Genomic DNA, 16,074 nt, shown 5'->3' with positions numbered 1-16,074 from the left:
TTTGCCGCACCACCATGCTTATTTAACCCGAAGGTTCGCAGTAATGCCTTCTTCATGGTTTCATATTTGTCTTCCGCAGGTGAAGTTATGATAAACCGCATCATGCGCTTGGTTGTGTCCGGCGATAGAGCGCTGACGAGGTAGAAGTACTTCGTTGCATCGTCCGACACCTTCTTTATGTGGAATTGAGCCTCGGCGTGGATAAACCAAGCTTGCGGTGCGTACGTCCAAAATAACGGAAGATGCACGCCTCCCGCGCTTGACTCCGGTGCGCCCTGCTCGGTCATCGTCAACGAGGCGTTGATTCCTGTTCAGTTGGTGATCGTCCAGATCACGTTCGGGGTCACCAATATGGCGAGTCCGAAACTTGCTAGTTGTAGACGAAGTTTATTGCAGCCGCAATACACGAATACAGAGTCAAAACAACAAGTTACAGGACAACCAATATAAACTTACTGTCTTCCTTGAAGACTTCGCCGAACTGGCTAAAACGGGCGCCAAACGCGCTCCTGACATCGCTGGCCAATCAGCGATGTCGTTTCCTGGACCAATCCCCATGGTCGCGTTCCCACGTGACCTCGCTGGCCAATCCGAGGGTTCGACTACCTGGACCATTCTCTATGGTCGCTACAGTGTCACTCCCTAGGCAGGCCTTTGCCAGGTTATGAACGTCCACTTGCATACAGCCCATACATACGATCAAGTATTTGGAAGACTGGCGGGATGAATTTGTTGGCTGCTGTGCGGCTGCGGGCATCTTCTGCGTGTGGGAATTCAGTTTGTTGCATTTTCTGAGTGGTTGTTAAATACCTTTGTTCAATCACACGTTGGCCTATATTTTTATTTAAATACTAGACCAAGTAGACCCATAGGGCCCAAACCACTCCTGCATTGGTGCAGCACCCTCTCCTCCCCCCACCTCGCCCCCCACTTTCCCCCTCCCCCCTAGGGTTGCCTCTCCTGCATTGGTGCATCACCCTCTCCTCTCCCCCTCCTTCCTCTCCCCCTCCTTCCTCTCCCCCTCCTTCCTCTCCCCCTCCTTCCTCTCCCCCTCCTTCCTCTCCCCCTCCTTCCTCTCCCCCTCCTTCCTCTCCCCCTCCTTCCTCTCCCCCTCCTTCCTCTCCTCCCCCACCTCTCTCTGCTCCCCCACCTCTCTCTGCTCCCCCACCTCTCTCCCTCCCCCACATCGCTCCCGTTACCCGGTCACGTCCACGCCCAGGCCCAACCTCCGGCTGCTTACCCCGGCACCAGGTCTGGCTCTCCCGCCCCCAAGAGACAGGCGGCCGGAGGAAGCAGCCGGAGCCTGGGCCCCAACTGCACAGGCACGGAAGCGCGTGGATGCGGCGGCCATCTTACGTAAGTACCAGATAAACGGAGCCCCAACTGCGCATGCGCGGTTTTTTAAACTTAAAATGTGAATAACTTAAAAAATATAACACCGATTTCAATGAAACTTCTTCCACAGGACCACGGGACGACGGTGAGTAAGGTGGGCCTAAAACTGTCGGACTATCATGTACCGTTTTGGCTGTAGTTCAGGAACAAGCGAACAAATGAGAGTTTTAGTATACAGATAGATAGATGAGAGCATTTCCGACTTGCGAACTGGATTACAAACAGTTCTCAGGAACAGGCCTCTGTTGTAACCAGGAGAGGACAGGATTGATTACCCCTTCCTTCATCAAGGTCATCAACCTGAAATGTCAACCCTTCCTTCCCTCTGCCCCACAGACACTGCCTGACCCACTGGTTCATTTAGTGTTCTGTTCTCTTACCATAGAACCGGTCAGTTGTGATACAAACCTTCCCTGCACAAGCTCTCTGCCTTTGGCCTTTACAAAATCCAATGTAAACTTGTGGAACAACATCACATCTTCTGCCAGGGCACACTTAAGACCTCAACTCTTTCAGGTGAGCAGTCTTTTCAGTTTGTGTTAGAACTGGTCAGTTAAGCTGTGAGTGCCAGTGCAGTGGAGATGTCTGGTGAGTCATGCCATGCCTGTAACAAAATGCTGTTGAGTCACACACATAGAAATACATTAATCAAATACAACTTTTAATTTGTGTAAGAAGGAACTGCAGATGCTGGTTTAAACCGAAGATAGGCACAAAAAGTTGGAGTAACTCAGCAGGACAGGCAGCATCTCTGCAGAGAAGGGTGACGTTTCAGGTCAGCTTGGAAGCATTACGTCTGTTCACCTTGGAAACAAATAGGTAAGCAGATGGAGCTTTAAGAAAATAAATGATTCCCTCTGGTGGACAGGAATAGTCAGATCATATTTAAAAAGCCACACGTTGACTGGAGAGAAAATGAGTGTTAGCTTGCCGAGAAATGTTTCGATCTTAAGTTCTCGGTTGATGACCTTCCATGATGGGAAAGGAGTTATCGACATGGAGAGTTGACTCTTGCTCTTTATCCATTGACACTGCCAGGTCTGCTGAATGCTTGCAGCTTTTCCCAGTTTTCTTTCACATTTATTTAATCTGCAGCTTGTTTGCTTTTCAATCTCTGTCCTGATATGGAACTCAGTTTTTCCTCTCTCCACAGCTGCTTTCTGACCAGTGCTTTGCCTCATTCTCCTTTAGTTCATGTTATCAGTGCACATTTTTATCTCACTTGCCATTATTCAGATGCCATTATCAACGTTCATTCCCCCCTCCCCAACCAATCAACCCACATTATCACTTTCTCTTTCACATATATCAGATATTCCCTTTGTTTTCACTACTTTCCCCCTTCTCTGCAACTTAAAACATGGCTGTTTTTAAAATGATCCCTGCTCTCTACAGATGCTACCTGGCCTGAATATTTCCAGCATTTTTGGTGTTATATTAGCAACTTGCTAACAGTCAGCTCATTGTTTCTTTTTTTTCTCTCTCTCTCTCTCCTTACTACAGGAGGAATAACCAGGCCACGATACCAGGGATAAATTATCTCCCAAAAATAGTGCCAGGGTGATTTTTCTTTTGAAAAATACATTCACAACCAAGGCCACACAGAACTTGTTTCATTCCCATCTAAAAGCTGTCACCCCTGGCAGTGCAGCACTCATGAGGCACTGCACCTGAATACTTGCTGAGGTCATGTCTGCAACAGGAAAAAAAAGCCTCTCACTCTTCTCACTCAAGAGCCACACGATCACGACAGTCATCATTTGAAGACACTGAACATGGTGGTGGTAATAGGAAGCTGGGCAGGGGTAAGAATGATTTCTCAGAATAGACAACTGCAACCTCGCCTCTCCCCCCAATGATATACATCAACACGGGTCACCAATCAGTTAACTTTGTTCCTCCCCCCCAACTGCAGCCTGTCTTGCAGCATCTCACAGAATTTAGTTTTTATTTCAGATATCTAGCATCTGCATTTTTTTGATTTTTGATTCTAATACCAATGGTGCAAAATCAGGGAGAGTAAAAAGACTACATTTGGTAAACATTAATGTACAGAGCTGATTTTATTCAAATATGTTTTTAGGTAACAAAATATTTCATCCTCATTGAACAGTCTGTTAAATTAAGATTCTATCTGTTGTTGAACAATACAAAGAACAAACGTATGTCAAATGAAGTGCTTTCGAAGCACTGCATGGTGCAGAGAAATGCATAAGGCAATGAGCTTGCTTGCACGGTTCCGTATGATCTGCTGGACCTTTCAATGCAAAGGTGTTTCCAGGTAATCTCTGGTTTTCTCACAATAAGCAAAGGCACAGCAATACTCTCAACACTATTTCTTCACCTAATGAGATTGAATGGCCACATTCCCATAGGGTTGGGGTATTCTCAGGCAGTAAAAGAGAAATTCCTGCTGTTGCGGTTTGCAATTTAGTGAATGAAGATTACAGCAGATAACAAAGTTTAATTTTGCAATTAGATCTCCATATCTTATTGTTGGGTATCTCACTTGAATGTTTACATCGCTCTCCCCATCTCTCCAGTTTAGCTTAGTTTAGAGAACTGCATGGAAACAGGCCCTTCGGCCCACTGAGTTCATGCCGACCAGTGATCCCCATACATTAATTCCATTTCTACAGACTAGGGACAATTTTACAGAAGCCAATCAATCTACAACGCTGGACATCTTTGGAATGTGGGAGGAAACCGGAGCACCCGGAGCAAACCCATGCAGTGTCAGGAGGAACGTACAAACTCCATACAGACAAACATCCATAGTGAGGATTGGACCCGTGTCTCTGGCACTATATGGCAGCAACTCTACATCTGTGCCAACCTCCCACCGAGTTAATAAGTAGAATTCTATATAAAATGACTTTGCAAAACATTGTTTCTTTACATATTTACACTGATCAGAAGACTGGTATTTGGTTCTGAATTAACTGCTGTTGCAGCAGTTGAACAGAAGGATGTATGCGACACCACCTATGTGATGGAAGCTCATTACGCGGCTTCATATAAATCAGTATGGGGCTGGCAGAGTGCCATCAATCTGCCAGATGGAGACGTTTTCATAATGCCAGTTCTCATTTAGTTAGAAAGGTTGGTGAGGATAAATTCATCAAATACTACTAGCTAATTCACTGTTGGGAGCTCTTTTAAAACATTTATGCAGAACATAGAAATTATGATTATTCAAGATATCCCAGTGAGACAGTTTGCATTAAGTAAAAAGTCCTGACTTAGAGAGAATATCCATTATTTATTGAACAGCACAATAAACTGAATCAACTGAATTCATATCGCCACGTGATATTAACAGTAGAGAAGTGAATTCAGTTTAATAACATTAGCATTGGAGTGATGTAAAGGATCTGTTGCACGATTCATCCTTGACAATTTTGAGAGTTTTCACCACAAACTCAAACAAGGGATAATACAAATGTAAATTTGAAGCATTCAACATATGGCAAGGGATAAAAAAACAAATGTGGTAGCAAAACAGTCAAGTTGACCAAAATGGTTAAGACTATAATTATCCAGATGCCCAAATTATTGATCAGGAGGTAAATTTGAATCTCACCACAGGATTAGCCAAGTGATTTAAGTCGGTTTGTAATGAAAATAGGAGCCAGTAATAGTGATTCATAGAAACTAATGGCTGATAAATCTGGCTCATGTCATTCAAGGAAGAAAACCTGCTATACATTGTCTAGATCACACATCGGCCAAGATCAGTCATTTTGGTAGATTCTAACCTGCTCTCTAAAATGGTTTAACAGACAGTTCACAATAGGAATGGACACTAAACGTGACGCTAAACTGCACTGGTCAAGAAAGCACGGCTGTTTTTCCTGAGTATGCTGAAAAAAGCTGGTCTACCCCAACAGATGCTGGTGACTTTCTACCACTGCACCACAGAGAGCGTCCTAACATACTGCATCTCTGTGTGATATCTCAGCTGCACAGCGGCGGATAGGAGAGCTCTTCAGTGAGTCGTCTCTAGAGCACAGATCACTGGAATACAGCTCCCAGCCCTGGAGGGCATCTACAACACATGCTGCCTCAGAAAAGCCACCAGCATCTGTAAAGGCTCCACACACCCATGCCACCGTCTGTTTGAACTCTTTCCATCTGGCAGACGTTATAAGGCCTTCTACGCCCGCACCTCCAGACTGAGAAATAGCTTTTTCCCTAGAGCTATAACTGCACTGAATCAGTCTGCTAAGTGCCCCCATAACACCTATTTGTACTTTTACCTTATTTTAATTTTTTTTACCTCATTTATTTATTTTTATAGCATTGATACGGAGGTTGCAATCTTAATCTCGTTGTACTTGTACAATGACAAAAGATATTTCATTCATTCATTTCATAGAATTTATTTCCCTCCTCTTCAAGCTCCATTCCAGCTCCAGTTGTCATTCTTGTGAACTCTTCATTTCAAGGAACTAACTAGATATCTGGTTAATCAGTCAACAACCTTAGTTGGGCATTTGAAAGTCAACATTGGGGAAGTTTGGAATAATATCATTGAGTATAAAATAATGGGCACTTTATCTCAATTAATATTTTTAGCAGAGTTAGTAAAGTTAAATTTCCTACTACCTGAATGTCTACTAACAAAAACTGTGCATGTTAAGTACTTGATTTATTTTGTTTAGAAGGTAAAGGAATTTCTTCATATGTTATTTCAATGTAGGGTTGCTTCATTGGTAAGTACCAATATTCATAATTAAAATAAAGGTAAAAAGTGTTCTGTGCTATAACCTTATCAACTATTTCCAAAAGGCTTATTATAAATTCTTTTGCTGAATGTGGAGGTCTAAACGGAAGATAAAAGGAATTAATTTGTTTTGCTAATGTCTTGTTGCCATGTAACCCAAATATGGAGCTGTCATTACCTAGATAGATAGGTTCACCACTATACAGAAATATTCTGGTATAATTGGTCTGTATTGGGCTCTTAAAGGCAGCACCCAATTTTGACAGTACCTGATAAGTTCTCAACACAAATGCAGAACAGTCATAAGATTCAAACCATATTTTGGAGCCAGGATTAGGATCAGACTGAACAGTCCATGTCTCGTAATATATACCAGTTCTGTTGTCTTCCTTTACCCATTTGGCCATTTTGTTAAATATTTCACCTGGGTAAATAAGAGTAACATAACATATTAAAATAAATCTCTAACATTTATTCTTAACAGTTATTCACCTATTTCTTTTAATTTTTTTAAATTTAGTTTTATTCACAGCAGCCTAAAATCTCCCCAAGCAACCCTTGGAGATGACCTAGATGTTTGAGATCCTTGCTTCCTGAGAAAGGCTGTCAGGGTGTTTCCAGGCCAGAGTCTCAGCAACACACAACCTGAGGCGACACAGTCACTGAAGCCTCACGTCTTTCATGGATGGATTGGTGGGGAGAGAGACAGCTCGCTTGGTGCTCCACATCCATCACGGGAGAGTGTGGAGGGGCAAGAGCACAGACTGCCAGCTGAATGCGGACAGGCAAAAAAATAATGGGTCAAGCTGCTTCATGGTGTTTCTAGTAAAATGTAAATCTTGTTGCAATGCTGAACAAAACACAAAATAATGTACTAGTCTTTCTTAGACTCAATCACAGAAAAAGGCTGTGCAGCCCATTGATTCTGCACTGATCATCAATTCCCATTTACACTGACCCATTGCCAATCCCATTTTAATCCCCCCACATTCCTATTAATTTCCCCCAGCTTCTATCACTCACCTACTCCCTAGCAGCATTTTATACTGTCCAATTAATCTACCAACTTTGGCTTTGGGTCATGGGAGCAAAGTGGAGCACCCAGAGGTTCACGCGATTACAAGAACATACAAACTCCACACAGAGGTCAGGATTACACTGGAGCTTTGAGGCAGCAGCTCTACTGGCTGTGTCATTGTGCCACCTGGACGGGCATACAAGACAGGAAGATGTACCTACTTCATTGAAAGTTACTTAACTAAATGTATTCAGTGTTAATCTATTCATTGTGTCGTATATCACATGGAGGTTATTTCACGCTCCATGTCTCACATTAATTTATCATTAATTCTGCAATTTTCACAAATTCAATAGAGTACATTTGGACACATTTCCACCCCCGCCCTCCTTAAAGGCACCATAAATTCATCTTCTTTTTACAGCAGTCATTTGAAACCGAATGACCTCCCATTGCTTCTAGTTCTTGTGTCCTTATGTTTTGTAAGGTGAAGGCAGTGAGAAGGTTTAGGGATATCTACACAAATATATAGGAGTGCGTTTGCTGATGTTCTATCTTGGGAGTAAACTTGATATCCAGCACAATCTTCGAGTTGTTCCCAAGCCTTGATCATACCATAGCAGCAAACACAGGGATGGTGAGAGAGTAAGCGGGGCTGTGATAGGGGGAATTTCAAGGGACATGGAACAAGCTATTTAAACCTTAAACAACTGTTTTGAGCCCAATCTGTAACAGGGCTGTTTTACTGGCTCTGGTCTCGTCCCTCTGACAATAAGTTCATAAGTTATAGGAGCAGAATTGGGCCATTTGCCTCATCAAGTCTACTCTGCCATTCAATCATGACTGATCTATCTTCCCCTCTCAACCCCATTCTCCTGCCTTCTCCCCATAACCCCTGACACAATTACTAATTAAGAATCTGTCAATCTCTGCCTTAAAAACATCCATTGACTTGGCCTCCAAAGCCTTCTGTGGTAATACCTACTTGTTTTGGGGGGTAGGGACCACTTTTGTTAAGCCGTTTAAGAAAGCTTCCATAAATATCCAGATAGAAGATAAACAAATTGAGGATTTCCTTCTCTGAATGTGGAGGAATCGCTACAACAATGAATTAAACAATTGTAATACACAGGTTAAACTGACTGATGATAAATGAAGAGAGCCCGAGAAGTTTTAACACCCTTGCATAAATGAATGCATATTATGATGATATCAGAGGTTGACAAACTATTCACAATCAGTGACTGAAGATTCACTGAGGCAGACTGAAATAGAACTGCTTTCAATTATTGGTTTATGATTGAGTGAACAGAGAGCAAGGTTATTTTCCACACTCGAAGGAGCCAGCAGAGAGGAATTCATCATTTAAAAATTAAGTAGCATAGGCAGCCATTACACAAGGGTCCCTACACACACAATCTCTCATAAGGAAGAATTGGTGCAGGGAATAGTGAAAACAGAGGAAGATCAATGAACATTTGATAAGACAGAACTAAGGAAGGAACCAGTTTTTGCTTATTCCAGTATCCAGACAATGGGTGGAGCGAGTCTATAGCATCTTTAATTCAAAAAATTTAAACCAGAGGGTTGTATTCTTACAAGAATGCAAGAAATATAGGAGGAAGAGATGCCACCTGTCCCCTCAAGCACACCTCCCTCTTCACTAAGATCTTTGCTGATCTACCCAGGGCCAGACTTCCCCATAGCCCTCATTGCTCCAATCTTGAAATAATGTATCTGCCTTCACTTTAAAAACAATAACTTCTTATGATCTAGTTTCCACAACTCTCTGGGGAAAAAGGAATTCCAGACATTGATTGCACTCTCCAATAAAAATGTTTCTGCGTACCTCAAGGTTAAATGATGTTGAATATGTATCCCTCATGCAGGATTCTCCAATTGATGAAAACTTCGGCATCTAGCTCGTCATGCCCCCTTACGATCTTAAAATGTTTCAATAGGATCACCACTCATTCTACTCCAAGAAATGTAGTCCCAACTGGTTTGCCATTTTTCAATAATTCAGAGCCACATAACACAGCCCGGTTATATCAGAGTGCCCATATAATAGAAATCAGGATAGTTTTTGCATCACATTCCCCATTAAAGCAACGATAATGTTTAAGGGGAACAAACATGGCCGCTTATTATTCCTAATCCCTTATTTGTTTTCCAAAATAAATCTGCTCCAAACTAATCCGCACACATCTACTCCCAAAATTAATCTCAAATTTGCAGAATAAATCCATTCAATCCCACATTGGACCATGTTTACACTGCATCGGCACCGCTTTGATTAAAGTGGTATCAATCACAATAAACAATTTGGCTAAGAGTTGAGATTTTGCACAAGACTCCAGACTCAACTGCACAGTCATCCATTCTCTTGCTATACTTTATGCTTTAGCTATTTTTTAAGCATACAGTGTACAAGGTAACTAACCTGAGTTTCTGTCCTTGGTAATACAGAGAAGGGCAGGAAAAATGCAATGGCTGATTGCCGTGTTTCAGCTACCACTGATCCCATCGGCAAGTCTACTTTAAAATGCCAGTGTTTTGTGGTCTGCACCATTTGTATGCTCAAAATTGGAAAGCCACCCGTCAGATAAACTATTTCTGCACAAACAATCCCATTGCAAGCAGATCAATGCACACAGTACATTTCTAATTTAGCACATGATGAGCTCAACTGCAAATCTTTACTCATTAAGTTCCTATGCAAGGCTGGTTTCATAATAAAAGGCTAATTATGACAAAATTGCATTTCACCATTATTGTTCTGTACTATCAAAAATTCAAAAGAATAATAAAAGATTCAAGATTTCCCTCATAGCAAGTGAGCTTAAATTCTCTCTGGAACAAATTTGTCATCAGCAGCAGAGATATGTGGAGGAACGAGGATGTTTGATGGACATGTGAAGGGGAATAGGTTACAGGGAAACAAGTGAGAAAATGGAACTGATGAGTTTTCACAGACTCACAAGCCTCCTGTGTTTTGAGAAAATATAAGAAACAACTTGAACATTGTGACTGATGCCATAATTCTAAATAACTTTATTGGATATTAAACATTTTCAAGAAGCATAACTTCTCATTTTATTGGATTTTAAACATTTTCAAGAAACATAACTTAACATACTCTCATATTTCATCCGTTCCCATTTAATGCAGTGGAAGTTCCTTCCTGGACAACCAATTGATCCTTGTACACTTACCAGATATTTCAGAAACTTTCACCAAGGACCCATTTTCTTTCCAATGTAGATCATCTATCCCCTCAAAGAAACAGGCGGCTCCTTGATTGCACCAGAAAGGAGCAGTAATGCCGAGTCGAAGATGTGGAAAAGTGCAGTTTCCAAGTTGAAAGAGTTCATACCACTCCATGGTGTAGTTTTTACCTGTCAAGGTGCTCCTGAAGCCAATTGCATCATGCATAATATGCTGTGAAGAGTGCAAAAACTGATAAGGTGCAAGAAATAACCAATGTTTTAAGGTTAACCCTAAATATAATCTACCTATACTTTACCTTTTGACAAGGTTTTCCTTATCCACTTCATTAAAGGTGAATAATTTGCACAAAAATGGATTTTTTTGATGGCACTTTTATAATTCAAAAAAATAAAAAGGCAATGAGTGTCACTATCTTCCTCATCCAACCTCCCGGTAATAAGTTAAAAACTCAAACATTACTTTAGACTTTAGAGATATAGCACGGAAGCAGGCCTTTCGGCCTACCGAGTCCATGCCAATCAGCGATCACCGCTTACACACATAATATCCTACACACTAGGGACAATTTACAAATTTACCAAAGCCATTTAACCTACAAACCTGTACGTCTTTGGTGTGTGGGAGGAAACCGGAGCACCATTAGCCATTATCCTACCAAATATTTCTTATCCATGTAACTGTTCAAATGTAACTAAATGTTATGATTGTCCCTGCCTCGACCAGATCCTCTGGCACCTCATTCAATCTATCTACTACCAACTAGTGTGGAAAGCTTGTCCCTATGATCCTCTCTAAATCTCCTCTCACCTTGAACCTATGCCCTCAAGGTTTAAACTTCCCCTACCCTGGGAGAAAGGCAATCTACCCTTCTTGTGCCCATTAACTTTGTAAACCTCTCTAATATCTTTTGATCGCTCCAAGAAGAAACAATTCCCGTCTATTCAATCTCTCTTCAATTCAAGCCCTCCCACCTAGGTAACACTCCTGCAAATCTTCTCTGCACCCTCTCCAGCTCAATGACACATTTCCTATAACATGGTGACCAGAACTGCCACAATATTCCAAGTGGCGACTAACCAACAATTCGTACAACTATAATATGACATCTGAACTCCTATACTCTGCCTCAACCGATGAAGGTAAGCAAACTATGTGCCATCTTTACCACTCTGTCTACCCGTGCAGCCTCTTTGAGGGAACTATATATGTACCCCAAGGTCTCACTGTTGAATAACTCTCCATAGGGCCCTGCCATTCACCGTGTATATCCTGGCCTGGTTTAACTTCCCAAAATGCAATAACTCACGCTCGTTAAATTGCATCAACCATTTCGTTGCCCGTTTCTCCAGATGATCTAGATTCTGCTGCATCCTTACATAACCTTCTTCACCGTCCACAATAACAAATCAACTTTGACGTCATGTGCGAATTTACATCCTCTTCCAAATCATTAATATATGATGCCAAAAATCTCTGTGGCACAAAACTGTTTATAGGTCTCCAATCTGAAAAGCAACCTCCCACTACCACCCTCTGATCCTACCACCAAGCCAATTCAGTCTGCAAATTGCAATCTCAGCCTGGATGCCATGTAATCTAAGCTTCTGAATTAGCCTATCATGCAAGACCTTGTCAAAGCCCATTCTAAGGTCTACATTGACTGTCTGAAGAAGGGTCTCGACCAGAAATGTCACCTATTCCTTTTCTCCAGAGATGCTGTCTGAACCGCTGAGTTTCTCCAGCTTTTTGATTCTATCCATTAAGACATTGTCCTCTGTCCTATCGTTACTCGTTTTGGTCATCTCATCAAGAAATCCAAATGTTAAATAAAACATACTTTTCCTGACAGAAACAATTGTATTTTAGGCCTCTCGGAAACAAGAGATGGGACACGTCATAGTAGCAACAAAGAGAAAATAAAATAGTAGGAAAGCCTTGTTACAATACTACAGGAAACAGATGAGATCACACCTGCAGAAAAAGAAAAATGACAGATTTCTTATCCTAAAGGAGAGGTAATAATTCAAAACACTCACAAAATGTCCCAGAAGATCTCCATATTTGAACTCCCAGACTGGAGTCTGAAGCCGATAAACTTCAATGTGATCCTGGTCTTTCAGTTGAGGTATCTCCCCATTAGGAGAGCCTGTAGGGCAGAAGGGATATTTGGGCTGACAGAATGGATCAGGAGTGGGCCGATGATCGAACCGTCTGAAAAGAACAGCATGCCATCAAATGCAAAGGTGAAATTAGCAGAGAAGAGAAACCATTCCACAAATTTTTACAAGAACACTTAACCTGTTCACTGCCAATTTTTTTTAACACTATTTGCCATGGCCTTTTTATACTCAGGGGCGGCACTGAACAGGTTAAAATACAATACCCACCTTCTAAAGCAGCAGACATTCATCAGCCATGTGATAAATTTAAAATCTAACAAGCACCAACCAGATTATGACCCTCTCAGTGCTACTCCTGCTTCCCGTGAGTTTAATCTTCTGATTGGTATAGAAAGCAAAAGAATAACCACAGAGCATTTTAAAAAAAATTATAATTCCCATTCCTTTTAATATCTCTTTTGTTAGTTATTAAGATAAATGAATTCGGGTTGGGGCAAAGTTTGCCTGAAAATAGATAGTACTGTGTTTAGTGCACCTTGTGGTTAATTTTCAAATAACTAACACTAACTTCGACTAACTTTGGGGCGGTACAGTGGAGCAGCAGTATCGTTACTGCCTTACAGCACCAAAGACCCGGGTTCAATCCCGACTACTGTCTGTAGGGTGTTTGCATGTTCTCCCTGCAACCATGTATGTTTTCTCTGTGTGCTCCCACACTCCAAAGACATACAGGTTTTTAGGTTAATTGGCTTTGGTAAAATTGTAAATTGTCTCTATTTTGTAGGAAAGAACTAGTGTACAGGCTAGTCAGCACGGACTCGATGGGCCAAAGGCCTGTTTCCACACTGCATCTGTAAAGTCTACGGAATTGAGGCATAGAAGTTGTAATGTCTTCGATTAAATACAAATTGCCATAGAGGTGGCTGTTTTAAAGTTCATTAATGTGGATATATTCCCAGGGCCTGACCAAGTGGGAAGCTGGGGAGGAAATTGTGGAGGCCATTGCAGAGGCCATTGGCATCATCTTTTACCACTTCTAGAATTAAAGTCGGGTAGCTCATGCAGAAACAATACTTCACAACATTCAGTAGGCTGGCTTCAATTTTACTTAAGAGATTTGCATGAGCAGGTCCCAACCTGGGGTCCATCACGGATAGACTCCTCTTCATGTCATGTTTCCAGAAGCAAGGAACATAAGTAATGTCACAATGAGAAGTCAGCCATTTAGGACCGAGATTAGGATAAATATCTCTGTGCCGAAGAACTGGAAGTGTCTAAAATTCTCCATCTCTGAAACGCATGAATACTCAACCATTGAACAGAAAATTCCTTGAAAATTTGGTGGAAGATAGGCTTAAGACACAGGATGAGGCAAGATCTTAGTAAACAACAGAGACCTTTGTCCATCTCTTGTTTCCATTTCCAACATCTTTATACTCAAACTCAACATACACAAATCCATTGAAGTCGAAGGTAGACACAAAATGCTGGAGTAACTCAGCGGGTCAGGCAGCATCTCGGGAGAGAAGGAATAGGTGGCGTTTCGAGTCATTTCAAACTAACATAGATTCTAAGTAAAATACAGCACTGATGCAATTTATATTTTAGTATATCAGGAAAAGGCCCATGTCTAGCTTAACTCTGCCCGAATTAGTTACCAAATTCATATAGAAGTAGAAACAAAAAAAAATGCTGGAGACACTCAGCTGGTCAGAGAGTGTCTGTGGAAAGAGAAAGGGTCAATGTTTCAAGTCCAGAACCCTTCACTCAGATAAAGAATCCAGAAAATGAAACATCAATCGTTTCTCCTTGTACTAAATGCTGCCAAACTCACTGAGTGTGCTCTAGTCCTAAGGGTCTCGACCCGAAATGTCACCCATTCCTTCTCTCCAGAGACGCTGCTTGTCTCGCTGAGTTACACCAGCATTTTGTGTCTATCTTCATCATTGTTGTCGTCATTTTCTTTTTATTTTAATTTTGCATTTGTAGTATATGCAGTTTTTTTTTTTAAATCACATATTAAAAAAACAAATGGAAAATTATCGCTCACAACTCAAGCACCCAATAATTCCCTTGATCCGAGCCAAGAGTTAAAGGCCCAATGCAAATGAAAAGTTGTTTGCATGTTGCTATAGTGCAGAGGATAAAGGCTTTCCGAGTCAAATAAAATGTAAAGGTGCCATCTTTCCTACCTTGTGACCATTAACTACATGTAGTAGAGAAAATGTGACATCAATTATGATTATTTGATCATGTGCGCATCATTGTTGTCTAAAAACCAGGATCAAATCTAGTTCGCCTCGTTTCCCCCTCTGCAAGTTGCTACATTAACAAGTGTGCACCAGCAATATTGAATGCATCGACATTAAGAACGTATTAAATGTTTGTATGGATTTTTGCATGACTTTTTTTAATCACAAATAACGTATATTTTTGAAATATGTAAAAGTGTACACCTCTTACAATGTATAATCGAGCAGCATGTTAGTTGTTGATGTTAGGCTTGTATACTTTTACTTGTATACACTAGGCTTGTATACACTGGAATTTAGAAGGATGAGGGGGGATCTTATTGAAACATATAAGATAATTAGGGGATTGGACACATTAGAGGCAGGAAACATGTTCGCAATGTTGGGGGAGTCCAGAACAAGGGGCCACAGTTTAAGAATAAGGGGTAGGCCATTTAGAACGGAGATGAGGAAGAACTTTTTCAGTCAGAGAGTGGTGAAGGTGTGGAATTCTCTGCCTCAGAAGGCAGTGGAGGCCAGTTCGTTGGATGCTTTCAAGAGAGAGCTGGATAGAGCTCTTAAGGATAGCGGAGTGAGGGGGTATGGGGAGAAGGCAGGAACGGGGTACTGATTGAGAGTGATCAGCCATGATCGCATTGAATGGCGGTGCTGGCTCGAAGGGCTGAATGGCCTACTCCTGCACCCTATTGTCTATTGTTATCTGAGACTGAGTAACATGCGCGGCTACGTCTTGGCTCCAGTTTCCGCTATTTGGAAACTGAATTTGAAACCCAAAAATTCGGCACATGCATTTTGTTGAACGCATGAGACGGAAGATTAAAAAAATAAATAAACCTCTCCACCCAAGAAAGCATTTGCATCTTAAACCACTGCACAGCGTTGGGCCCACACCAAAGATGGATTGTTGTTATTAACGTTTCAGTCCTGTTGCCACGGCCAAGTCTTATCCTTCAGTCAATTAAAATACTTTCTGGACTTTGGTGGGAGTTTTCCGCGAGAGTGTAAACACAAGCTCATGCAAAACAAGTCGGGGGTTTATTTTAAATGCATTGCTGCAGGCTTGAGGAAACACTTCCGCGTGGTTCAACACACCAATGCTGTGGGACACACTCTGTGCAAAGCAGCTCACCTGTACGGGACCGGCCACGTCTGCTGCTTGTCTGCCCGAGAGACACTCTGCTGTAGTAGCAGCAGCCAGAGGCAGACGAAGCCCCGCAGCTCGCAGCCCATCCTGCAGCCCCGACACCGGGCTCGCCGCTGCTTCCTCCTTCCCAGCCAGAGAGTCACATGAATCGCTTCCTGAGCCGCGGCCGCGGCCGCGACCGCCCCTCT

The 16,074-nt window shown here is 41.9% G+C and overlaps 1 protein-coding gene across 1 annotated transcript; it reads right to left on the bottom strand.

Annotated features, from left to right (window-relative positions):
* Positions 1–3,467: 3,467 nt before the first annotated feature.
* cln5 (CLN5 lysosomal BMP synthase) lies at positions 3,468–16,074 on the bottom strand. The gene is made up of 4 exons (XM_078402299.1): positions 15,872–16,074; positions 12,407–12,581; positions 10,355–10,580; positions 3,468–6,545 (listed from the first exon to the last, which is right to left on the bottom strand). The coding sequence occupies exons 1-4, from the start codon at positions 15,970–15,972 to the stop codon at positions 6,034–6,036; spliced, it is 1,014 nt and encodes a 337-aa protein (XP_078258425.1). The 5' UTR covers positions 15,973–16,074; the 3' UTR covers positions 3,468–6,033.

Source organism: Rhinoraja longicauda, chromosome 7 (assembly GCF_053455715.1).
Source record: "Rhinoraja longicauda isolate Sanriku21f chromosome 7, sRhiLon1.1, whole genome shotgun sequence".
NCBI classification, from domain to species: Eukaryota; Metazoa; Chordata; class Chondrichthyes; order Rajiformes; family Arhynchobatidae; genus Rhinoraja; species Rhinoraja longicauda.
The sequence above is the reverse complement of the archived record's forward strand: the minus strand, read 5'-3'. Positions and strand labels throughout refer to the sequence as shown.

Bases quoted from the DNA above. Each gene is read 5' to 3' on its own strand.
- cln5 (XM_078402299.1), bottom strand. From the start codon at position 15,972: ATGGGCTGCGAGCTGCGGGGCTTCGTCTGCCTCTGGCTGCTGCTACTA. The intron at 10,581-12,406 runs GTGAGTGTTTTG...CACTCTTCACAG, and splicing joins GAGATCTTCTGGGACATTTT to CATATTATGCATGATGCAAT. The intron at 6,546-10,354 runs GTAAGTGTACAA...TTATTTACCCAG, and splicing joins GAAAGTTTCTGAAATATCTG to GTGAAATATTTAACAAAATG.